Raw genomic sequence first — 26830 nt, forward strand, 5'->3', positions numbered from 1 at the left:
GAGGCTAGGTTTTTCTGCTGGCTGCATCATGGTGTCTTCCTGTGGGTCTTATCTGCTGCCATGTCACCAGGCAGTAATGTATAGGTTTTCTGAAGGTTAAAAGGCTGAAGATCCACTGACAAGTCTATTCAAAACCAGGAATTGCTGGTCTTCATTTCTTCCTGGCTTTGCGCCCTCACTGTTCAGGCTTGATCAGCTTGAATTTTTCCTCTTGATTGTAGTCATTTTGTGTACAGTGTGAGATGTATTTACATTTCCATGGCTGTGCCCCAGTCACTGTTCATGTAATAAGCCTCAATTTACCTTTTGTTTGTGTGGGAGCTACTGCAGTACATTGGCTGTGATTTAACTAAAAACTTAGTGGTTCCTAGTCCTAACTCTAAAATGTTCTCTGCAAGCTTGGAATCTTAGTGCTGAAATCTGTTGGTATCAGTTTTTCTCCATCCCTGTGCCCTGGCTTATTGGATTGCTCATTTGTGGCTTGGCAGCTGGCCTTCTGAGGTGGATTAATCTTAGAGAGCTGAAGCCAGATAGTTTCTCTGGTATTAGCTGTGTGTCTTTCCATGGCTGTGACTGGCACATTTTGAATCCAATGTGCAGAGCTGAGGAAGAGACCTTAACGAGCCAGTCTGATTCTTCAGCTGCTCTGTTGACAGAAAATACCAGTGAAATAAAATAGGGAGCAGCTGTTGAATCTGCACCATAAAGAGCTTCTGCTAAATTGCATAGTTATTCTGCAGTGGAGGAGCTAGGAACACAATTCTGAGATGAGTTTGTTGTCTTGGTGTCTAGAAGTCTTCAGGCTTTGTAGTTCATGGTGTTTGGCTATGGAGTTAGTGGTGGTTTTGTTAATCTCTTATCTCTTCAGTGGCAATAGAGAGGTAACTGTTAGTCTGTACTCCAACAAAACAAACCAGCAGAAATGTAACACTTTGAAGACTAACAAAATGATTTATTTGGTGATGAGCTTTTGTGGGACAGACATCAAGGATTTGATTAAGTGGGTCTGTCCCACAAAAGCTCATCACCAAATAAATTATTTTGTTAGTCTTTAAAGTGCTACATTTCTGCTGTACTGTTCTCTTCAATGGTGTTTATGCTGGTAAAATAGGTAAATTATTACCCCATCTGAAGTTCCTATCCAGATATGGACCAGTTAGATGGCTGTGAGGTGGCTGTTGCTACCAAAATTCCATAGGTGCAGTAACAATCATGAGCCTCTTCTTAGAGGTGGAATCAGCTCTGTGGAATTTTTTAGGCTTAATGTAATGTAATCTGTGTCAAAATGTCAGGGATGACTGGTTAGCGGTGCCCACATGGTCACAAACTGCATTTTTGGGGGGTCTTGGAGGATAGGGAGAACATTTCTTGGCCTATTGAAAGAGAGAGATTGTCATATGGTATGTAGTGTGAAAAAAGTGCATAGTGAATAGGGGACATAGTCCATGTTAGTGGCAAGAGTAATGTGTGAGAGGGGGAACAGTGCAAGATTAGAGATGCAGACAAAGCATCTTCACCTGTGTATGCATGTAGCCAGGGCTATGGGAAGACATTGGTTAGGGATGTCTTTTCTGTTTTCCATACCCTCCTGTCCTCTTAATTGGGTCTGTACTGGTAAAGTGAAGAATTATGGATGCTATCACTTATTGGTAAAAGTTCCCTTTTCACCAGGATACAAACTTTCTCTGTCCTGTAACATACAGAATTCTATATTGTTCTTTAACTTTTCAGGAAGTTGCTATTAACTGCGGTGATTCATCTAGCTAGGGTTTCCTTGACTGCTCTGAGATGCTAAATCCTTTTCTGGCTGCGTAGAGCTTGATAAACCAGTGAAGAACTTAGCAAATAGGCATGATAAATCTTTGGTATCAGTGTGAAACTGTCTGGTGAATATTATATATTTGACTGGTTGGGATGCTGCTTTGTAAGTCATTAAGTCAGAGTGTATGCTAGGCAGAACATAAATGTATAGGAGGAAAAATGTCTGTGTACCACTTGAAAGCAATGTGAGTATACTTTGTCTATATGATAAAGGGCCTGGGAACAAATTATTTCTTTTCCCTCTTTACCTTCCCTTTATCTCTGCCATAGCAGTTCTAAAACGAACTTGAAGGCCTCTGTTAACTAGACATTTGCTCCAGTGTTCACCCTGAGGAGACACATGAAGGTTTTCATTACCAAAATAGTGGTCCAGGTGTTTGTGGGTTTGCTGTTTTTATGTTTTCCTTTATACTGTAGTGTAACACCTGTAACCTCCCCAGGTGCATTTATGCAGGGATGGCCAGAGTGGGGCCCGCAGCCTGCCACTCCTTTTTAATATGTACGTGAGTTCTGGTGAAGAGTTGTTCTGTATGAATGACTACTTAGCATTGCATGTGAAAATCTGTTGTCTCCATATGCTGCAGCCACCCTTTCCTTCAAATAGAGTTGCTTCTAGTTGTCTAAGCTGTTTAATGCAGGTTAGCTAAATGTTAAGATGGCAGTAAGTGAAAGAAGGGTAACTCAAGATTGTCAAGTTCATGTGGTGAACTTCAGTAATAATGGCCAATAATAGAGCATAATTTGGATTATACAGTAGCCCCTCGAGTTATGCGAGGGTTCCATTCCACGTGCCCTCGCATAACCCAGATTTCGCATAAGTTGGCGTAAGGTTTTTTCCCTGGTGGAACACACATTCTGCAGCTGAGGAAGCAGCAGAAAGGTAAGTCCTGGGGTGGGGGTGGGGCAGGTTAAGTGTGGCAGTGGGTTGGAGCCATGTGAGGTGGGCGGAGGGGGTTAGGGCTGCAGGGAGATGAGGTGGAGATGAGCTGGAGCCCTGCTTGGGTGGTGAGCCAGGCTGTGGAGGGTATGAACCAGGACAGGGAGGGGGTTGAACTCGTGCCAGAGGATGGAGCTGGAGTTGCGTGGTGGTTGCCGGGGGGAGAGGGGTGCTTGAACCCGGGCTGCATGTGGGGTCTTTAAACTGGGAGCGGGGGTGGAGTTTGAGCCAGAGCCTGGTGTTGGGGCAGATGGTGAGCTGGCGCCGCGCATGGGTGTGAGCTGGCAGCAGGGTGGAACTGGGGCAGGGGAGGTTAGACAGTCGTTCCTGAGGGGTGGTGAGCTAGAGCCACAGGCGGGGGTAGGGGGTGAGCAGGAGTTATGCACAGGTGGTGAGCTGAGCTGGGAGGGGCGTTGAGCCAGGACTGGGGAGTGGGAGCAAGTTAAGTATAACTGGAAATTGTGCATTTCCAGTGTTTACTGTAGGAATCGGGGTCAGCCACATAAGAGCGGGGTTGCATACTCTGGGGTCGCGTACTCTGAGGCCTTAGTGTACTGTGCTATGTCACACAGCAGAGACACATGTACACAAGCTCTACTCTGCTCAGCCAAAATTGACAGAACAAAGCTGAAGAAAAAATCATGGGTGAGCCTGTTGGTTTTTGTTTTTAAGGGCTTCTGTAAGGGTGCGAGGGGTTAGGCACAGGGAGGAGGATGTCCAAAAAGGAAATATCTTTTTTGGCTGGACTGAGGATGAGAAGCTCTTGAAGCTGATGTTTTTGCTGCTGCAGTTTAAACAAAAGCAATTCAACTTTACCTTATCAAGTCAGTTCTCTTTATAAAGTATAGCTATGTATGGGATAAGCCTTTGACTTAATGCTGGATGCAAAACACAGGTGGTATAATGTTAAGTGTATAACAAGTTTCTCATGAGCTGGGTAATTGGAGCCACTTCAGGGTATTGGTGTCTTCAGCTGATGTGGATCATACCTTCACTATAAACTTGCTGCTCTCAGCTTGTTGGCCTCTTTACAAATGTGGGAGGGAGGAAATAAGGGATGTGATCCCATTGGTCACTAATTTAATTTTGACTTGTGTTGACAATTCTGTATCAAAGAAGTTGATTCCGGCTTTGAAAATTCAGGCTATTCTTTAAAATTCTGTTTCTCTGGGGTAAATTTGAGATTAGCATATTCCCTGAAGGAATGGGATGGTTTTTATGGGACATCTGATTTGTTTTCTTGAAATGGCCTTGTAGGTTTTTGTCTCTGGATATGTATTCTCTGTAGGGTGAACACTTGGGTGGGCCATCCAGAAGAGATTTAGCAGAGCACCCCCACCTGGTAGCACGTTTCTACTTGTGGTGCACATCTGCACATGCCTTGGTGTACATAACAAAATTTATTCTGTCCATGGGTAGAAAAAAGATAGAGGAAACCCTGCTCTGGATTCCTGCTCAGGACCCTCTCTGTTTCATCAAAAGTTAACCAGAAATCTTACCAACAAGTTTCAGTGACATTGCTTTGAGTATACAGACTAACATGGCTACCCCTCTGATACGCTGAGTATGGTATGGGTCCAGAACTACTGGAGGCCCTAATATGTTTGGGATTGTGAACTCTGAAGTCCAAAGATTGTTTTACTTTGTATAGCACCTAGTTTAGCACTGTTGTGATCTCATATCAGGCCTCTAGGCTCCCTTGTAATATGTCATATGTAATAAAGTAAATTTTCCTGTGGCAAATTGTTGGGTACAAAAATAAATCAGACCAGAAATATATAATCTGGTCCTTTAACTTTTTTTACTGGACTATTTCCAAGGACCCAGGTTTAAATGAGCATTTCATCCTTAGGCTGTTTCATTTTGGTGATCTCTACTCCTAACTTTGTCAGGTGTCTTGTTTAAATAGATTTAACAAAAGCCAAAGTGTTTAACAAGGACTAGAAATCGTTTCCTCTCAGTTGCTCAGGGTTTCACTTTCTGTAGTTTGACATAATCTTACTAGTTCACCAGTCATCTGTAATGCACTAGGTACAAAAGAGTAAACAAGCTAAATTTCAAAGGTTAAAAACAAAAATCTGTTTCTCAAGCAACCCTTCATGAGCTTTTTGTATGGTTCATATATGGGCAGTAACCCACCAGTTTTTTTTGTGTTCCTCACCATTAACCTTGCAGGGCATAAAAATCGGCAGAAGTGCTGCATCTGTGCACTGGGTTTAAGTAATCTGCTTGCTTGAGGCCCTGATTGAAGAATACCTTCACTTCAGACCAGGCCCGAGAATGTCCATCAGAGCCAAAGATTTCAAGTGGGAGGATGTTGAAATCCTCTATATTGTTTTTCTAATTATAAAATAAGATTTAGAGCATTAAGATAAAAGGTAAAAAGTTGAGCTCATTTCCTCCCAGTAACTGGGTGTTTAGGTATAGCTGTGGACCCAAAGTAACTTTCAGTTGGGTCCGTGGAACTGCTCCTTAATGCATGCATTGTCTTTGGATTTGATTGAATGCCACAGAAAAGCCTGAACTTCCAGTGTTCCTTATTGAATAATTTCCTCAAATTACATCTGCAGATGAGTCTTTTCCTCTTGGACATCTTTCTCCAGCTGCATTCTAATAAAGCTTGTAACCAGGCTACAAGGCTGCAATTTCTTTAGTTTTGCTTGCAGGCCAGATCTTAAAACTCCAGCCTTCTTTAGCAGTGCCTTCAGGAAAAGTTTTTGGGTCATAACAAATGTTGTGCAGCTTTCTGACCTGGTAACTACTCTTCTCATAGATGACTGCATACTTTTGGCTGTGAGTGAAGGAAAATTCTTGTTCATAACATCATTGAGGGGACTACCTCTTTCAGTGCAAAATAGTAGCTTAACTTCCAAATTCAGCCTGTAAGTTAGATGACTTGGAAGGCTATTGTATGTTTTTCGGAGACTTACATTTCGGAGTAGAATGTCTCAAAACTGTGTTGGAGTTCACAATCTGGGTTTCTTGGAACTATGTGCACAGATTTTGCAAGAGTCAGAGGGGTTCTGTGGGTTAACCTCAGCTTCTGCCTAATCACCGGAAGATACTGTGGATTTCAGTGCTCCCAAGGCTGTGCAGTTTGTGTATGTTTACTAAAAAAGAGTAAAGGGCTGTGAAATGTGTAACTGGTAAATCTGCCATGTTGATTGTAAATCATCTTTTACAAGTAAAAGGAGTATAGTCCTGAAGGTGGAGGTGTTGAATAGAGGTAGAGTAAAACACTTAATCTGCCTAAAACTTCATCCTAAAATGAATGCCAAGAGCTGTGGATGTTTTCATCTAACTGTGCTACAGAGAAATGTTAGTGCTGATTGTGAGGGGTATGTGCGTTTTTGTCCTCTGTCTACCTCTGCCTTTAGCCTGGTGATTTTTAAACTTTCCACTACCATTAATAAGGCCCCTGGCTGAACCTTCTTCCAACTTCTTCCAGAATGGCCTGTCTGTTCTAGGATTGACTTAAGTTATCAAGTGATATCTCACCTGACTTTACCCATACCACATATTTATTGGTGAATATAGTCGTGTGTGTGTGTGTGTGTGTGTGTGTGTGTGTGAGAGAGAGAGAGAGTTAGAGAGTTTTTTTTTGGATAAAAAAGGCTTTTCTCCCCCCTAGAATCAGCACTGTCCTTCTGTATTCAGCTTTCAGGACAAGGAGATTCCTCAGTAGCTAATTTGCTCCTTTTCTTGCATCATGGATCCTTTCATATCCAGTTCAGCTTTTATTTTCCAATACTTGGGAGGTCTTCCAATACTGTGGTGATGAAGGGCTTGCTGAAGACACTGGCTTCTTGCTCACATTCTCTTCTGGTGTCACTTACAAATGCTCCTTTTGTATCTATTACAGGTTTTAGATCGGCCTTTTATCCATTCCGCTGCAGAGTGCCTGTGTGTTGTCTCCCATGGAAATAGCTCTGTCTCTTCTGTGGTATCCATTTAAGCCTTAATTCTGAACATTACCCACCTCCACATCTCACCTTGATCTCAGTCTTGGCTTTTGGCTTCTGACTACGCCCTAAATTCCTATTGCTTGTCTTATTAGGCTCTCTGTAGAGCTTTTCTGTGTGCTAAACACATGAGCATTGAGCAAGTGTTTTAAATTCATAACTTCATAACAACTGACAGGTGAAGTCAAGATGTACTAAATTGATCTCAAACCTTTTGATGGCTTGATGAGGAGGGAGCTCCCAGTGAGATATTGGCTATATCTGCACTAGCCAAAAGCTTGGAAATTGCCATACAAATGGCCATTTCGAAGTTTACTAATGAAGCGCTGAAATACATATTCAGCCCCTCATTAGCATGCGGGCGGCCGCGGCACTTTGAAATTGACGTGGCTCATCCAGACGGGGCTCCTTTTCAAAAGGACCCCAGCTTCTTCGAAGTCCCCTTATTCCTGTCTGCTCATAGGAATAAGGGGACTTCGAAATAGCCGGGGTCCTTTCGAAAAGGAGCCCTGTCTGGACGAGCTGCGTGGCGGTGAGCCGCGTCAATGTCGAAGTGCTACAGCTGCCTGCATGCTAATGAGGCGCTGAATATGTATTTCAGCGCTTCATTAGTAAACTTCGAAATGGCCATTTGCATGGCAATTTCCAAGTTTTTGGCTCATGTAGACACAGCCATTGTGTTTTAGCAGAGCATGAAATATTCTTATTGAGAAGCATTAAGGGAGAAAATCAAATCTTTACATAGCTATTCCTCTATCGCTTCTGGATTTTGAGAGAGCCACCTCCAGGAAATAATAAATGTTTGGTTTAATCTTTATTCCAGTGATGGATGATGCAAGTAGGATTCATGGATGCTGCAGTGTAACTTGAAATGTAGTAAGGAAGCTTCCTTACACCTGTCCACTCTGCAGAATATAAAAGCCAAGTTAAAAATGGAAAACAGAGGATAAATCTATAGAAGTTGATCCCTGTTAGATGGTCTAGCCTTGCTAGTGACCAAGACCTTTATCAGTTTAAACTGTGATGCCCTTTTGTTCTGAATTTGCCAAGAAATTCGCATTGTAGTTCCGATTTCTCATTCCTTAACAGGGTGCAGCTCTGAAACTTCAGCTTTGATCATTTTTGTCAGTGTTAATCCTTTTACTGCTGATCATTGTACTTGAAACCTCTAGATAGTGCTTTTATGGAACATCTTGACGTTCTATAGGACTAAGGCAGCAAATATCTGCTGGTGTTGGGAGGTCTGATGCCTTCATTTAAAGCATGGGTGTCCAACCTTTTGGCTTACCTGGGCCACATTGAGTGAAGAGGAATTGTCTTGAGCTGCATATAAAATATATAATAGTTAATGTATATAAATCACATAATAATGTTAAAAGTTTATGATCTTGTGGGGCCGCATTACTAGCTGTCCAGGGCTGCATGTGGCCCGCGGGCCTCAGGTTAGACACACCTGATTTAAAGTGATGTCAGATGTAACGTTTCCCTGAATGTGGTATGTGGACACCTGTATTTTCTCTAAAATGTGGTCCGTCAAAGCCATCCATGTATCTTGTATTTAAAATGTAAGTAGATATAACAGACACACACCCTGTTGACTTTTTTCTTTGAGAGCAATCCCAGCCGATTTCTTACCAACTGTATCCATAACATCTTGAATTTGGATCTTGTCAATTAACAGCTGTGCTATTAATAAGGCCTAGTTTATACAGTTTATGTAGTGATATAACTAGGTAGAGTTGTGGTGTTTTGGGGTTTTTTGACCAGCATAGTTATTGGTAAAATCCCCGGTGTGGACACAGTTACAGTGATTAAAAATGTGGCTTATACCAGTGTTATTTACTCCCCTTCCCATCTATTTTAAAAGGTTTATGCCAGTCTAATTAAAGCACTACAGCATTCCAGCGTGGACATAGTCTCTTAGGTCATGAAGAAACTGTTGCTAATTCTGGAGGAAGCACTTTTTCTTTTAAACAGATATTTAGCTTGATGTTAGGTTTCACTGTGCTGTGGGAGGTCTTTCAGATAACCTTGAAATCCAAGTACCTACTGTGGTTTTCAAGAGCACTTATGAAATTCCAGTGGGGTGGTTGCATTTTATTTGTCTAAAATTTCCTCCAGAGTTTCTGTTGAATAAACTATTTACAGCATGCTTTAAAATTTCTGCCCAAGTGAGTAATGTGAACTGTTCATATGTAGCCTATAAAGTTTGTTGCATGCTTTGGAATATTTGTCTGGAAGGTACTTAATAAATCAGTTACTGACTCAAGACAGGCCCAACAAGGAAAATAACTGAACAGCACTGCTCGTCACCTACAGTTTTCAGCATAAACCCCTCTAGCACGTTACTGACAATCTACATCATATCCTGAAAAATGATCTCACTCACCAGTCTTGAGACAGACCAGCCCTTGCCTACAGACAAACCCCAGCCTGTCCCCTGAACCTGAAGCAAATGTTCACCAGCAAGCACCCACCATACCATAGAAGTGTTGCGCCGGGAACCTAGCCCTGCAACAAACCCTGGTGCAAACTGTCCACATACGTATATAAGCAACATCATCGCAGGATCTAACCACATAAGCTACACCATATGCCTCATATGCCTACACATCCACTAATGTGATATGTGCTATCGAGTGCCAGCAGTGCTCCTCTGCTAGGTATGCTGGCCAAACCAGGCAGTCTCCACACATTTAAAGTTATTGACTCTTGTCTTCCTTGTGTGAATGGGAGTGGCCTTGAGTGAGGGATTCTCCGCTGTCTGATATCTGTAACACTCAGGCACAATTAAAAGTTTCACAGCAGTTCAGCCTTAACTTTGTCTTGGTCAGTTTTTTCCTCAGTCAGCTTAGGTTAGATCCTTAAGAGTCACAGTAAGTCTTAAGAGTTGACATGTTTCAAAGGACTTTAGTGTCTGACTTAACTGTAGGTCTTAGAACTCATAAAAACATTTTTCTGCTCCCCTTGTGATAGGGATTAGCTCAGCAAGGGAGAAACTTGGGGAGATTGTGAAATTATATTTTTTATAACTTTGTATTTTGTCATTATACTGCATACAAAAATTTCATCTACAAATGAGTCTTTGTGTTGATGTCCTTGTAATGATGTTGAATAAGTTTGTCCAGGGTCTGATCTTTCCTTCTGCAGACAATAGATTTTTCCCATACAACTTCCTAGAAAGCTGTACAAGTTGAGATCCCAATGCTAATGTGGTGGGAATGCGTAGAGTCCAGAGTTCTAGTTTTAAAAAAACAGAAAAAGAAAACTTGAAAGGGCACCCACCTTAACTCTCAGGTCACACTTGACCTGAATGAATAAAAGGGATCATGCAAAAATTGTTCATGCAGAAGTAGGAGACAGCCAAGTGGTCTCTGAGATACAGTGACGGTTCTGTTATCTTAAGTGGTTTTGCTGTCACATGAAAATTGAAAGCCCTCAAACCTGACACTTGTCAGCTTTGTAGTTAGCTTTGGACCAAATCCAGAGCCTCCAGCTAGGTGGCAGGGCTGTTTGGACTTAGTGCACTAGGATGATAATTGAACTACTGTAAACAGGACACTCCGCCCTGCCTTGACTTCTCTCATGCACCCTCTTTGTCACACTGGAAATGTTTTACTGTCTCCAAAGCTTTTTTTAGCCCTGTTCACTTTGACTGGAAGGAGGCGGGCAGCCCTAATCCAACACAAGTCTTGCCATCTGACTTCCTCCATATCTACACCCTTCCCCATCTTAGATTGCTGTTGCCTTTAAGGGAACAGCACTGCCCACTTGCAGAATTGACCTGCAGTGGCAGACTGCTCCATTTGAAAGAAGGAATTGAGGCCTGGCCACTCAGATTCCCTTCTCGGGACTTCAGTCCATGCACCCGAAACTTCTCTGCACAGCGGGCATGGGTGCCTTAGGAGACAATGTTCATGTCCACGCTCGTTTCTCATTTATGCTGTAGAAGTTATTTCTGAATGGAGAGCTGATATTTGCCAGACATCCCCACAGTCCAGTTGATGGTTTGCTAATGAAAAGGCATTGGTCCTTTTGCATCAGCAGGTGATGGCTACAGCAATACAGAAGACTTCCAGTGGAAACATAAAAGGGAATTTCTGGGATTTAGTGGACTCTGAGGGTGGGGGTTGTTCGGTTGTTTAACTCCTTTTCTGCCAGAAACCTATTCCTAGGGACCAGCATGCGCTGGGGAGACGGCTGATATGATACGTAACTGAGACACAAATGATGCGGTCTGTGGAGCAGTGACTTGCTGAAAAGAGCTGCTAACATTTGAGCAGGTTTTCACACTAGAATTAGGGGGGTGGTATGTCTCTGATTGTAAGCTGGTTTTGGTAGGGACTGTGCCTTCATATTTCTACAGGGCTGTCTGTAATTCCACTGGAGAGCTTGTAGGTCCTACTGCAGTAGGAATATTAAATCATCTTTTCCAGTCCTACCACAGACCCCTCTAGCAAGATGCTTTGTGTCTGTTCCTCCTCACCTGGAACTCAATCTTCATGACTTAAATCATTTTTAGATAACACAAATTAAGTTGATTGGCAATCTCATTGAAACAAAAGGTTAGGAACCAGAGTGAAGCCGTTTCTGACCACATAAGATGCCATGTGGCAAGGACTTCAAAGCCTTTGGATAGTGAATCATGTAGTTTCTAGAATATATGTACAAGCTTAAATTACACTTAAACACCTCAGTGCTAAATTCTTTCTCACTGTGCTCTGATGGTGGGGGGATGCCTCTATATAAACACCTGTAAACGGGCTTTCCAAGACCTCATTGACTTGTTGCCAAGGGTCCATTGGTCTGGTTGTAATTTGCATACTAATTTACATGTGTAAGCAAAAGTAAACATAGCTAACATTGGCTTGATCTTACATATTCTTAAGGAGAACAGAAAACATTCATTTGACTTCATCAGCAATAAAAACCTGCTATTTGTCACTGCCTTGCAGTTGCAGGGAGAAGGGAACAACACTGTGTCACCAGGCCACACATGGAGCGCACACCTACTTTAGAGCTGACTCTAGGAACATAATATGCTGGGGAGTGAGGTTGTGTGTGACAGCTCCACTCTCTTTCGTTGTGTGTGCCAAGACAGAAGTTTGGCACTCAGCTCGCTTAGCTTTTGGCATGAAATGGAAGCATGTCTGCGTACACAGTTACTGACATGGGAACTTACAGTGGGGGTGTTTACAAAAGCTTTTTTGGCCAGCATAAAGCAAGAACATTCTGTGTAAGTAACACAATTGTCCAGTGGACTGAGCATGAAGTGGGAGCCAGGACTCTTCTGAATTTTAATTCTGCCTGTGACGCTGACCCAAGTTACTTGTCTCTGCTTCATGTTTGCTCTGTCAAATGGGATATGTATTTACTAGCCTCCCTTAGTGCTTACATAGCACCTTCCATTGGAGGATCCCAAAGTGCCTCAAGTCATTAAGCCTCAATACATTCTTGTGATGTAAGTAAATATTGGTTCCTTTTTCTTACAGATGAGGGAAACTGAGGCACACAGGCTCCAGCTTGCATGCAGTGTCATTATTATAGATGAGTATGCAGGTTTTCTGTCTCAGTAGCATACTTGGCCACTAGGCACTATTACCATGTAGGCTTAATAGATGTTTGCACAGTACCATATTAATGCAAAAGTACTGTAGGTGTGCCAAGTATTTTTGTATGCCATTGAGCAAACTACCTTGAATTCTTAAATTCAGTTTGAATTTCTTACCCACAGGTTCAAGCAGCAACTTCAGCACAGAAATGGAAGTTCCTGCGCTAGGAAAAGAATCTTACTTTATGGTCATTAGCATAGATCTCTATAGAGGGGGCATATAGGCAGCATTCCCTTCCCTGGATCAGCCAGCCAATGCTCTGGTGACTTCTGACAGTTGATTATGAAAAATAGGACTTGCACTACGGTCTAGATTTAGGCTGCGACATGGCAAGTGAGGGCATAAAGCTTCTGCCACTATAATAGAATGAAGATCAGTGGATTAATTAAGGACAGTAGGGCTTCACTTGATTGGTTCCAGAGAACTAATTTCTCTATTCCTGTCCATTCTGGTTGCTCTCAGAATCATCCCTGTGATAGGTATTCACTTGCTTGCACTTTATCATGTGGAAGACATTTAAAGTACTTAGTATTAATTGTGGACAGAAACTTAATTTTTTTCTGTCTCTTCTTGCAGCTAGTGTTCCATGTGCTACTGCTGTTGAAAAGACATGCCAGACCAGAACACCCAGAGTGAGGCGCACCTCTTCACTAGATACTATCCTGGGATCGTACCTCCTAGGACAGTGGCCACGGGATGCTGATGGAGCTTTTGCTTTATGCATGAATGACAAAGCTACCCAGGTATGGAAGTCACCTTTAGAAGGTCTGAAGTTGGGGGGATTACAGAACGCTACCATGGGGCTATGTAAACTGCTGATTGCTAAAGACGGCATCAAAGTTTCATCTGTTCTGCTGCAACTTTCTAGGAAGACCTTCCCCTCTTGTTTCCCAGCCTCACTTCGTTCTGGTTTGGTGTGGAATTAGAATTCTCTGAGCCTTGTTTGGAGGCAGATGGCCTCTGTGTCTCTGCCGCAATACTGGCTCACTGTTAAGGTTTTTTTTTTTTGTTGGTTTGCAGCTCTGGGCCAAATCCTTATATAACACTCATGGGCTCCGTGCCACACAGTAAGAAGTCAAGGGGGCTGCCACAAAAGGATTTGCTCAGTGCGAGCCACACAGCACTCTGCTGTAGAGTGGAAAGGCTCCAGGTTTTGAGGAACTCTTAGCAACCTGTAAATATTACTGTATAGCAACAGATACTGGTTCTGCATGTGGAGGGGTGGAAAAATTTAGTAGGGTAAGAGCATCCATTCACTTAGTCAGCCATTTCATGGAGTGTTCATTCTCCAGCAATTGATTACTTACTGGGGAGTTTGCAAGAAATTCTTCAATTGGTTTCCAAGTTCCATTGTGACATTTAAATGTATTCTCCCCTGTTACTGTCTGTTGAAACAAACCTGGCACTCGAGCAGTTCAGGGGGTGGGAGGGCATTCTGACCAGAAAGGAAAGGAATTCCTTTGCGTTGTACTTTTGGGGTGGAATATGAGGGAGAAGATTTAACCTTAAGGTTTTGGAGCTCCACCGCAGAGCGTAATTTTTTTAGGCCTTTGATCTGCTTTCTAAGCCCTCGTTTTCACAGTACCTGAAATGCTGATAAGCTCATTTGACCTCTATTCCTGGTGTGGATTTAATCAATGCAGTCTCTAAAGCAAGTCATGTCAGTGAGGTGACAGTACCTCCATTTGACTGAAAGCTCTTTACAAGCAATAGTGTAAACACCTTCCAGCACACCTATGAAACAAGTAATCACCACCCTGTCTAGTATCAGAGGGGGAGCCATGTTAGTCTGTAGCTTCGAGAACAACAAAAAGTCCTGTGGCACCTTATAGACTAACAGATATTTTGGAGCATAAGCTTTTGTGAGCAAAGACCCGCTTCATCAGATGCAGATCTCATACCTCTGATGAAGTGGGTCTTTGCCCATGAAAGCTTACACCCCTGTTTGGTAGAGGAAAAACTGATAGGGTTAGCAGTTTCCTGAGGAAAAGCTAATTGGGATCTGGCACCCATGAACACTGACAAAAGTGTGATTTAAACTGGGAAAGATACTTGCCTCAGTGTCCGGCAAGATCAGGAAGCACAGAATGAGTCTTTTCAAATCTGGGATACAACTGTCCAAGACTGGAACAGAATGTTGCATGACCAAACGGACCTACACTGGTATGCTGCAACCCTGTGTGCACTCAGTGGCTTACCTCTTCAAGCCCACTACTCTACATTATTGTTTCATGCAATCAGATGTTTTCAACTTTTGCTTATACAGGATTGAAGACTGAAATGAGTCACATCCTGTAGTGCTTCCTTGAGAAAATACTGAACCCTAATGTACAGGCATTGCACTGTTCAGTATTGTGATTAAATATACTCTTATTAGTCCCACTGTCATTTTACATTTCTTTTGTACAAGTCTAAATCTACTGCCCTATGTAACCACAAATTGAATATAAAACTGGTTTTTAAAGTAGCAAATGCCTCAGACAGGGACTAACTAGTTTTTCCTAAGGTGATAATAACCATGATTATCTTACCTGCTTAAAAACACCTCTGGTAAATACCATGCCAACCTTAGAAATTGAGACACATGTGGTGTGAATTGCATAGGTCACACAGTAAACTTGTGGCCAAACTGGGAGTAGGCTCCAAATTTTGTAATTGCCATTCCTGTGCCTTATCCATATTGTGTTTTTTCCACCTGTCATCCCCATTCAGACTTTTACTGTGGCAACGCAGATTATGCTGTAGCTATCTGTGGTGTGTTGGACTGAATGAATTTTTCAGTGTCTTCAGGCACAATAAAGCTGACAGCCTGGAACTTCTGGTGACCACTGCATGTTCACACCTTTCTTTAAATAGCTACTGATCAGCTGTCTTGCAAAACTCAGTAGACCTGCTATCTTAGGGTGGTTAAGTTAGATGCAGCTGCAGGTGCTCAGTGGGAGGGCGAAGATGGCAGCACTATACATGATTGGAGCTTGTGGTTTCATCTCTCTGCTGCACAAAGCATTTTGTCCCCACTCACTCTGAGGGGAAGTGGTTTTTGCCACAGTTAGTACAACAGGTTCTGTAATTTCCTTCTCTGCTGACAGACTTGGCCTTAGAGAGGTAGGAGGCACATGCATGCTCATTCTTCAGGCGTTCCCACTCCTGCTGGGTTCTTTCTTCCTTTTTAGACTCTGTTCTACATGCTTTGGTGCCATGGTTACCTAGCCCTAGGAGGACATAGACTAGGGTAGATGTCTGCAGCATGCTAAGGTGGTGAGGGATCCTGAAGGAAGTCCAGTGACTGGAAGGAAAAGTAGACCAAGTACAACTTTGGAATATAGCCCACCCCATGCCGCCCACCCTGCCAACACACACGCCTGCTACGAGGGACCAGTGGCATTTTACACACAACTTGTATATTCAAGACCATTTATTCTTTCTCAGCATTGGCTCACAAACATATGAGGTGGCCAGCATTTTAAGAGCTGAATTACTTTAACACTAGTGCAGTAGCAGCCCAGGTGGATACATTTCAGGTGTCCCGACCCCTGCTGCTCTGATGTGGGTGGTGAATGTGAAGCTGGGTCAGCCACATGTCTGTTCACTCCTTGGAAACCAATAAGTAGCAACAAATTCCAGGCACTGCAAGGAAGAGCTCTCTTGGCTTATTGGAAATGGGCAACAGGGTCCAATCTGTCAGCATAAGAGGGCGTCACTTAAGGTTTTTGGCCTGACTATCCTTCGTATGTGCATGGCACACCAGAGAAAAGTGCTGCTGCTGCTGCTGTCCCAAAGTGGATCCCCTGCTTAAAGTCACAAGCTTGTTGACAGAAGAGTAGAATGATAAATTACTGGTGCCCTGGGGGGTCTAGTTCAACCCTTGCTTGTCTGTGAAATTTGGAGGACCACCTGCAAATCACCTGTGTCCTAGTACAAAGCTTAATCTGCCAGAGGAAAGCGTGTGCGTTTCTGGATAGCTTCTCTTGTCTCTCTGGTTTGTACTGTAACTTAAGCAACTTTCGGAAGAGAGGGTTCTGCCTTCGTGACTCAACAGGGCTGTTTGAAACAGCTGCCGCTTTTGCAATGAGCTCTCCAGGGAGGTTAGCTGAGTTGCTCAGAGCAACTGTTCTCAGGTCCTTGCGCCTCCTGGCAGCTTGTCCATTGAGGGCTGAGGAGGAAATTAACATCCAGCCCTCCCACAGAAATGGAAGGGAGGGGAGGGACTTGGGATGACTGGTTTGTGGTACATATCAGTGTGGTGGGAAGAAGACTGCTGGTGTGTGTGTGTAAATGAGGTACCTTGGGACTCCTTTCTGACCTCCATATCTCATCCAATGCGAGGAGACTGGCAAATGATTGCTTTGATAATTAAAATGTAGAGTTCTGTAAAACTGTCCAGAGGGTCTGTTTCCCCAGTAAGTTCCAGTTTGCTCAGTTTACTCTCAGCCCTGTAGACTCCAATGGGTCTGAGTCAATCTGGTTTCTTGCATCACTAGTGCATCAGCACCAGTACAAGACACCAGTCAGCTGCTGCTTTTGGTGGCACATAGGGACTTGCACTCCATCTTCATTGAGGTTGGACAGGTGAGAGGAGGAGGAAAAATCTGATTTAGCAATCACAATACAACAACTTGCTCTGAACTGTGCTGACTCTGCTAGACTAGCATGAGTGAGATGGAAAATACAGCGCTCCCTCACCAGCCCTGACTGGATTTCTGCGAAAGGCAGGAGAGGTCATGTGTATATGCCTGCTTTTTTTCTTTGGCTCTGCATGCTAATATTAAAGTACCTGCCCAGAAGATAAAGACAGGGTCTGGTTGAGTGATTCTCTCCTGGTAGATTCAGAGTTTCAGATCCAGGCAAACATTTGCTTGATCTCAGAGCATTAGAATTTTAACTATTTTTTCTAACCTTGTTTTTACTTTGCATAGTACTAGAACCCCAAATGGTCTGTTCAGAGCTGAAGGAGAGACTGAATAGAAGGATGGATGGACAGTATTTGTTCACTTCCCTTCCTAGGAGGCCTTACCCCTGCCTGGAAGTCAGTTTGGGGTGCAGTCCTAAATAATCTCTTCCCTTCAGACTCCAACATCCTGGCATGAAGTGGAAGTGGGGAAGGCCAGTGCCAGTACTCATAAGCGTTCTGCATCTTGGGGGAGCACAGATCACCGCAGAGAGGTAAACAGACCCCTTCTACAGCTTAGCAACTAATGCAAGTCTTACTCACTATGGACAGTACCTTGCTCATAAGGTGGGGAAAGAGGCTATAACTGAAGCTGGGCTGTTAAACTCCCCTGTTTGCTTGTTAGCCCTTAGCTTGAGGGCTGCAAATATTCTTACTGTGCCTGTAAATCTCACCCTGCTGGCCAGTTTGCTCTTCCCACCTCACCCACCCTATGTTGGATAAACTGCAAGTCCCTTCTCTAGCCAGATCCTTTAACAGGCACCCATGGTGAGTAGGTCTGGCTATCTTGGTACATCAGTTACAGAGAAGCCATGCCCACCCACTACCCTTTGAGGTGAGCTCCACTGATGGTGTAAATGGAAGACTAATATGCCAGGACTTGTAGAGAGGGAAAGCTGTGCGCATTGTTCTAACCAGGGGAATTCACTGTTAAGTGGTTGAAATGACTTCTGGGAAATATTCAAGGTTTGGTCTAGCTTGACTGACTGTGGGATGTCTTGTAACTTCCTGTGGGAGAACAACTGGGAGGGGATGGTGAATTTTAGCTTGTGAGCCCTGTTTTCTTGTCTAGTTCTGTGTATGCTGAATTTGTTTGCTAGATTGCTAAACTGAAGCAGCAGCTCCAGCGAACAAAGCTAAGTGGCAAAGAGAAGGACCGGAGTTCCCCACTCCCAGGGGATCATGCTGTCCTTGGATCAGTCCAGGTATATTTCAGGTTTCCTTTCTTTCCCAAGCCATTTTGCAATGTATCCTACTGAGGCTGAGGAGCATAGTCCAGATCTGTTCCTGCTGGAGTATAAATTGTTTCCAAATGGTTCTCCATGTTTAAATACTGATATCCAGTGTTAAGCAAAAAGGAAGAACACCACCCACCCTTCTCCACATCCCTGAAGGCTTTGGACTGCAGTCTGTTGGTTTAATTCACACTCCTATCAAGGCTTCCCCAATCAGCTGGCTTCTTAGTACAACCTGGCTGAAGAGTCACAGCTGTAGTTTCGACCCAGCTGTGCTAGGATAGTAGCATGAGTTTGCATGGATGCAATGGACTCCTGTGCCTCTGTCTGATGCTCTGTGTTGTCACAGGATTCCCCTCCTGGACTCTGTCCTGCATCTCCGGTTTTGAGGCTCAACCCCTGCTTACATAGGAGCCTGGAGGGACTAAATCAGGAGCTGGAGGAGGTTTTCGTGAAGGAACAAGGAGATGAAGAGCTTCTCAGGGTGAGTTATGTCCCTTCAGGATAGATTCTAAAAGCCTAGAATCATAAGTATCAGGCTGGAAGGGACCTTGAAGTCAAAGTGCTGGCCTCTGCACTCATGCTGGACCAAGTGAACATAGACTGTCCCTGACAGGAGTTTGTCCAAGCTGTTCCTCCAGCAATGGAGATTTCACAGCCTCCTTGGAAGCCTGTTCCAGAGCTTAACTCCCCGGTATAAGTTTTTCCCAATATTTGACCAAAGTTTCCCTTGCTGAAGGTTGAGCCCTTGCACTACTTGTTGGCACGGAGAAAATGGATCAGTCTTGTTCATAACTGCTGTTAACACCTAAGATTTATCAGGTCTCCCATCTTTTCTGAATATTAAATGCAGGCTTTTAATTTTTCCTAACAGATCAGGTTTTCTAAATCTTTTATCATTTTTGTTGCTCAGACTCCCTCTGGTTTGTCCACATCTTCTCTAAAGTGTAGTGCCTGGACTTGGACAGTATTCCAGCTGTGGTCTCCCCAGTGCTGAGCAGAGAGGGATTACCTTATATATGAGACACTCCTGTAAATACACCCCAGAATGTTGTTCACCTTTTGCACAAATGTCTTATAGTTGACCCACTGTTAAACTCTTTCCCTTCCCTCTTTCCCAGGTTTTTCAGCAGTATACCACCTGGTTTATAAGTTCCTATTTTGTAGTTGTGCATTGGAGTGTTCCTTTCTGAGTTGTTGCGCTACACTTACCAAGATGAAATTCATCTTGTTAAATTCAGACCAGCTCTCCAATTTGTCAGAATGCTTTTGAATTCCAGTCCTGTCCTCAGACCTAGAGGGAAAGCTTAGTGGTTGGAGCATTGGTCTGCTAAACCCAGGGTTGTGAACTCATCCCTTGAGGAGGCCATTTAGGGATTGCGGCAAATAGATGTCAGGGATGGTGCTTGGTCCTGCCAAGAGGGCAGGGGACTGGATAAGATGACCTCCTGAGGTCCCTTCCAGTTCTAGGAGATGTATATCTGCAATTGTCTCCTGCAGATTATAACCATACTCTCCACTTTGTCATCCATCATAAATAAAAATATTTAGTCCCAGATGTAGGGCTGACCCCACATCATGGAGTCCCAGGCAGTATCCCCTCCCAGTCAGACACAAACCATTGATAACTACTCTTTGAGTATTGTCTTTCAATCAGTTGTGCATTCATCTTTTAAGTTCATCTAGAGCATATTTCCCTAGTTTACTTATGAGAATGTCATATGAAACTATCAGAAGTCTGACTAAAATTAAGATACATCATGTCTACAGCTTCTCTCCTATCCACTGAGCCAGTAGCCCTGTGAAAAAAGCAAATTAGATTGGTTTGGCGTGATTTATGCTTGACAAATCCACGTTGGCTATTCCTTATAACCTCATTATCCTCTAGGTGCACACAAATGGATTGGTCAATAATTTGTTCCACTGTCTTTACAGGTATCAAAGTTAGGCACATAACTATGCAACTGAGTCCTCTTTGGTCCCCTTTTAAAACCTAGGTACTGTATTTGCCATTCGCCTGTCATCTGGAACCTCACCCATTTCTTCCACAAATTCTCAAATATAATGTTAATGACTCTAAGATTGCTTCAGTTAATTCCTGAAGTACCCGAGGGTGACTGGAATACCTCTAACTTACCAAATTGTTCTTCCATATGTTCGTTCTCTGTCTTGACTTTCTTTCCCCTATGTTAGTTGTGTTGATGTGGCCATTTTTCAATGAAGACTGAAGCAAAACAGGCCTTAAATAGCTCAGCCTCCTTGATGCCATCAATTATTAGTAGGATCTTCCCAAATTCACAGCCATGAAAAACACTTCAGGGATCAGGAAATGTGGTCTTTTGTGTGCCCTAGCCATTGACCCTTGTTCCTCTTGTTTACGGGCTTGGGGTTTATCATTAAAACTTGGAAGCAATCAAGGAAGTTCTCAAACTCTTATGGCTCCTTTGCCAGTGGATGTTAGCAATTATCTGCTCGTTTGTCACATATCCTACCTTTTTCCTCAGGTCTTTTGGGTATGAATGCTACCCTAAGAGCTGGGCCTCTGTTCCAGATCCCACTTCAAACCCACCTTTGCTGGGACACTTAAAACAGCCAAGTAATGAGTGTTGAGACAGTGCTCATGGGCTGTTTCTACACTTTCCTTTGTAAGTGGCCTGTGTAGAAACGGCCATAATGTTCAAAAGTATATTAATTTATGGCAGTTTCCTATGGTCCCATTGAGAATCAGAGCCCCTTGTGCATATGCAGAAGAGTTCCTATGCAGAGAGTTTGTGGTTGAAAGGACTGCATAGAGTTGACTCTCTTGCCCCATTTATATGTTGCTTGTCTAAGATTATATAAACTCTTCAGAGCAAGGGCTTCTTTGTATTTGGGAAGGCTCTGTCCAGCAAGGCCCAAAGCCTGATTAAAGTATCTGGATGTTGCTTCAGCATAGATACTATGTTCTTGCCTAGGGTGTGTGGCATTAAACTGTCAGAGTGGGAAATGGTGTGAAGTCTACTAGCAAAATGACTAATTCAGCACCTCCATGTGTTCTGAGAAGGTAGATGTTTGGTCCCTGTCTGCATAAATCCCAAAGCCTATGGTCTGGAGCAGTAGGATTGCTTTAGTCAGCTGAGCGCTAAATGCCACCTGCATGACAGGTGGGTGAGCCTGGGGAGTCCTGCTCAGTATGCTTCCCTCTCTTCAGATCCTGGATGTGCCAGATGGCCACAGGGCTCCAGCCCCTTCCCAGAGAGGCTCTGAGGAGCTTTCTCTGCTGAGGCTGGAACCCAGCAGTAGCAGCTGCAGCAGCCTTTCTCTCTCCCCATCCCCTTCTGTGCCTCCCCGGTCTCCACCTGCTCCTGCAAGAGCTGCCACTGAGGAACTTTCCTCTGCCCTGGAAGAACTGCTGCCTGACCCCAAGGAGAAAGGTAAATGGCAACAGCTAGAAGGCTCAAGAACAGTCACCTCCAAGCATAGAGCAACTAAGGCAAGGGAAGGACAGTGTGAACACATTAAGCCTTTCAGTGCAGTGACTGACCCAGTGTGTGCTGAATTGGGATTGTGGGAACCCAAAGAGTGAACAAGAAATGGGGAGAGTGGGGTGGGATAGGAGGCCTTAGGTAGGTGCTGGAACAAACCAGAGTTGCAAGGAGTCCTGCAGCTTTTTCTTACTTGCTTGGGAATTTTCAGCATCTGTCTGACTGGAGATACTGCTGGTAACTGAATGCCATTGAGTTGCAGGGCATTACTTATGATTTCAGGAAGCCTTTGACACAGTCCCTCACCAAAGGCTCTTATGTAAATTAGGTGGTCATGGGATAGGAGGAAAGATCCTTTCATGGATTGGGAACTGGTTAAAAGACAGGAAACAAAGGGTAGGAATAAATGGTAAATTTTCACAATGGAAGTGGGTAACTAGTGGCGTTCCCCAAGGGTCAGTCCTGGGACCAATCTTGTTCAACTTATTTGTCAGTGATCTAGAGAAAGGGGTAAGCAGGGAGGTGGCAAAGTTTGCAGATGACACCAAACTGTTCAGGATAGTCAAAACCAAAGCAGACTGTGAAGAACTTCAAAAAGATCTCAGCAAACTGAGTGATTGGGCGGCAAAATGGCAAATGAAATTTAATGTTGGGTAAGTGTAAGGTGATGCACACTGGGGGGAAAAATAACCCTAATTATACATATAATATGATGGGGGTAAATTTAACTACAACAGATCAGGAAAGGGATCTTGGAATTATAGTGGATAGTTCTCTGAAAACATCCACGCAGTGTGCAGCGGCAGTCAGTAAAGCAAATAGGATGTTAGGAATAATTAAAAAAGGGATAGAAAATAAGACAAAGAATATCTTACTTCCCTTATATATAACTGATATGCCCACATCTTGAGTACTACGTGCAGATGTGGTCTCCTCACCTCAAAAAAGATATATTGGCATTAGAAAAGACTCAGAAAAGGGCAACTAAAATGATTAAGGGTTTGGAATGGGTCCCACATGAGGAGAGGCTAGAGAGACTGGGACTTTTCAGTCTAGAAAAGAGGAGACTGAGGGGCGATACAATAGAGGTATATAAAATCATGAATGGTGTGGAGAAAGTGAATACAGAAAAGTTATTTACTTGTTCCCATAATATGAGAACTAGAGGACACCAAATGAAACTAATGGGTAGCAGATTCAAAACTAGTAAGAGTTTTTCTTCACACAGCGCACAGTCAACCTGTGGAACTCCTTGCCAGAGGACGCTGTGAAGGCCAGGACTCTAACAGAGTTTAAAAAAGAGCTCGATAAATATTTGGAGGTTAGGTCCATAGATGGCTATTAGCAAGGGGTAAGGTATGGTGCCTAGCCTTTTGTCGAAGGCGGGAGATGGATGGCAGGAGACAAATTGCTTGATCATTGTCTTCGGTTCACCTCCTCTGGGGCACCTGGCATTGGTTACTGTCGGCAGACGGGATACTGGGCTAGATGAACCTTTGGTCTGAGCCAGTGTGGCCGTTCTTATGTTCTCTTGTGTTGAATTAAAAGGTCTTTGTTGAATTCTTCTAGAATCTTCTCAAAAAAGTCTTCCTTCCCTGCTAGAGGATGGCAGCCCCTCTCCAGTCCTGGCCTTTGCCTCATCTCCTCGACCTAACCACAGCTACGTGTTTAAACGGGAGCCTCCAGAGGGATGTGAGAAAGTCCGGGCCTTTGAAGAGGCTTTGTAAGTGCGAGCAGGGACTGTGCCTTGGGAGGGAGTTTAAGTGAGACAGTGCCAGCCCTTACTTAATACAGTGGAGGCAAGGGAAGCTGCAACACCCTCGAAGCCCCTTGTCCCAGCCCGAAGGAAATCCATCGCTAAAGCAGATGGAAACTGGGGCTCTTGGGCGACCTGCCAGCCTCAGATGTGCTGCCCTCTGGTCAGGTGCGCAAGCAATAACCAGAGTGCATCTGACAGATGGGGGCTGCCTTCCTGCCACATGTGCAGTCCCTTTCCTTACCTAACCACCATGCCCAATGGGACACCAGGGCTGGCCCTAAATTAAACCAGTTCTGCTTTCCCACCTCCAGCAGGATGGGGCTGTTGGCCCTCCGTCCTGCTCAGACTGCCTGCTGGCTCCAGTCAGCCTGCTTCCCTCCTTTGCTCTGCAGCCCAGTGGCAGAGTTGAGAACTCTAGAGAGGTCAGTGAGGGTCCTACCATTGCCAAGGGTGACTAAGTCTTATTCCCTCTCAGGGGAGGTCTAGCCTTCAAACGCTGCCCCACTGTAGCACCTTGGTGAAGCTGCTTTCACACCAAGGAGAGACGTCTCCTGCTGTTAGCTACTGCCTCTCCTGGAGATGGATTAGCTCTGTTGATGGGAGACACTTATGAGGCAGTGCTGCCAACATGTGGAGTTAGCTCAGTAGAACTGCAGTGCTCCTGAGGGTGGATTTTCACACCTGAGTGATGCAGTTATAGTGATCTGTGTTCATAGAGTAGATCTGGCCCAAGAGTTGTGTTCTGCCTGGATCGCTCATTGCCCTGCCTCAGTGCTGGCTGTGTGCTTCCTTTGTGTTTTGAAAGAACTAAACAGGCTGTTTCCAGGGATTCCCTGCTGGGAAGGGGGCCAGCTTGTGCAGGGTTAAGACAGCTGTGCCCTCCAAACAACAAGCGCATACCACTAAAATTGCAGTGGCCTGAACAGTTGTATGCACTCTGAGGCTTTCCTTCCTAATCAATTTCCTTTGTTTCTCTCCCTCCTTCAGATCCCCCAGCCCTGATCAGAATTTTCTGCCCTCCTGTCCTGATAAGAACAAAGTCCACTTCAACCCAACAGGCTCTGCCTTTTGTCCAGTCAGTCTGGTAAAGCCTCTCTTTCCAAACATGGGCTTCATCTTCAGAAGCTTCCCTGCAAACCCCAGCCCCGTGCCCCCAGGCACGTTCACCTCCTGCCAGTCCACTGCCCCAGGCCCCTTCCTTGGCTCACGGAAAGACACTGCAGCAGATGGCTTCAGTGAGGTCTCTAAATCACCTCCCCTGAACTTTGACCACTGGAAGCGCAGCCAGACAGAAGAGAATGTCCTCTTTCACAGCTCCCTTGTGGTCTGAGGCCATTGGGAGACCCAGCACAGCAGAGCATCTGTGGCTCTTTGGTGCATCTTAACCAGCCTGTGGTGCCTTGCACTTGGGGCTTGAGGGCTGGATGGGAAGCCCTGGGGTTGAAAACCACAGCAAGTTTCCTCCAGATCAATGGTGAACAGATACGATGTGCCGTGGGACTCTGCTAGTTGTGTGGTTCCTTTCTTCGAGCCCCCCCCCCCCCCCGCCCCCCTGTACTTCAAGCACTTTCCTCTCCTGTGTTGAAATGTCCTTGTTTTGTTTTGCTGTCAGACAGCAGCTGGGACTCTGCTGCTGGGAGCAGCATGGAAATTCAAGCTACCTGGCTCTGTAGAAGACAGACATGCCTTACTCTAGGTATTCAGGGGACAGGTGTTTCCAAGCACTTTTCACCCCTGCAGTTGTCACATGGACTTCCTTCACCTGGGGGGAGGGACACCAGCAGCATGACTGCCTCCTCTGCCTGGTACTACCTATCTGAATGTATGGGGCTGAATTTGACAAGGCATCTGCTCTGTCACAGACAGCTTGAGCCACTGAGCACCCAGTATACAGAAAAGAGAAAGGTGAGGGGCTAGGAAGTGAGCTGGAGCCAGTTCCACTACTGGGTATTCTAACTCTTTGAAATAGCCACAGGCAGCTTTCAGGAGCCTCTGGGAATGCCTTGCTGTACAGAGAGAATGCAGATCGGATACCTGCAGCACGCCGTCAGGGACCTCTCTTTGCAGAGGAGCTGCACTCTTGAGAAGCTTTTTATACAACTGAGGATTGACCAAGGAGAGAGGCGCTGCTGCGGAGCTGTCTGCATCCCTTGTTAGGTAGTGGAGGATCGCACAAGCCCCCATTGCCTTTTTGCAGGGGAAGGAGATGGAAACCTCAGAGCTGCATACAGAAGGTTTCCACTCACTTGTGGGAGATGGCTGCTAGTAGAGATGTTACATGCTGCTTTCCAACCGAATGCTGGAGCGGACCCAACTGGCTCTGGTATATTAATGATTGTGCCCCAGGAAGTTGGGGATTGGAACCATTTTGTCTCGCTGCAGGAAAAACTTGACACACGTGTAAGAACTGGGAAAGAGTCTGGAACCCTGGTAGACCTATCAATGCTTTTCCCAGCACAGCCTTATAAATAGGTGAAACTATAACATGAAGAATGCTGGTTATAATGCCTCTTGAAAATGGAAGTATTTGATTTGTGTTCTGTTGCTAAGGCTCTGGGTTGTACTGAAGAAGCCTATTTTCTTGTATCTGATGTAGAAACTCTATTTTCTTCCAAAGACACTATTTTTGCAGCTGTTTGAAGTTTGTATTTTATGTATGTATTGCAAAGCTTAAAGGAGGAATGTTAGCCTTGGAGTTATCTTGTCTTGTGTTCAGAAGTGGGTTTTTTTGCAGATATTGGTGTTACCAATTAAAAAAATAATTATTCCAGGCACCCAGAGCTCCTTTTCTGTGTCTTTGGTGGTTGAGCGTTTTCAGTCTAAACAGGAATCTTCGGGTAGCTTAATCAATGGCTGTTGAAAGGACTGGCGGGAGAGACGGCATTTTCTGCTGCAATGGCCCTAGATGTTGATGCTGTACCTTCAGCTTAGAATGTGCAATTGCCAGCCTATTGCTGGTGCACAGCAAAGGAAGTGATTCAGTGCTATTTACTGCTCTCCACTAGACGTGCTGGAGCTCCACTTCAGAGCATATGCGATGCCAGAGACTGGTTGGTGTGCTGCACCTCAAGTGCTCCTTGTCCTGTTTTTAGCTTAGGAGTCACTGTTTCTAGCCTGTAGCCACATAAGCAAAGCAGCAGCTAGTATTAAAATTGCTTCTCTGTAATGTATTAAAGATGTGTGCTCATCTTAGCAGTATGAATACAGCTTCTAAATTGGGCTGTGGAGAGGAAATGCAGCTGGCTGGGAGGAAAACGCCTACGTACATAAACCCATCTTCATCCAACTGCATGAGCTGCAAAACAATCTACTTCACTTTAACTCTCTGACAGTGGTCATGGCATTTTAGAGGTGGAGTGGGAACTCTGAAG

General features: G+C 44.4%; 1 protein-coding gene across 7 annotated transcripts in view; it reads left to right on the plus strand.

Annotated features, from left to right (window-relative positions):
- The window catches only part of FAM117A (family with sequence similarity 117 member A), a 57997-nt gene extending 31772 nt beyond the window's left edge, over positions 1-26225 (plus strand). For 5 of the 7 annotated variants that reach the window (XM_074979364.1, XM_074979363.1, XM_074979365.1 and 2 more), the window contains 7 exons: positions 12909-13075; positions 17400-17495; positions 18102-18206; positions 18586-18720; positions 21427-21649; positions 23270-23423; positions 24447-26225. In XM_074979364.1, the coding sequence (XP_074835465.1) occupies positions 12909-13075; positions 17400-17495; positions 18102-18206; positions 18586-18720; positions 21427-21649; positions 23270-23423; positions 24447-24789 (1223 nt within the window). In that variant the 3' untranslated portion in view covers positions 24790-26225. The remainder of the gene's footprint in view (positions 1-12908; positions 13076-17399; positions 17496-18101; positions 18207-18585; positions 18721-21426; positions 21650-23269; positions 23424-24446) is intronic. The other 2 variants (XM_074979366.1, XM_074979367.1) reach the window with 2 other exon arrangements.
- Positions 26226-26830: the final 605 nt, after the last annotated feature.

This window comes from Carettochelys insculpta, chromosome 28, assembly GCF_033958435.1.
Source record: "Carettochelys insculpta isolate YL-2023 chromosome 28, ASM3395843v1, whole genome shotgun sequence".
NCBI classification, from domain to species: domain Eukaryota; kingdom Metazoa; phylum Chordata; order Testudines; family Carettochelyidae; genus Carettochelys; species Carettochelys insculpta.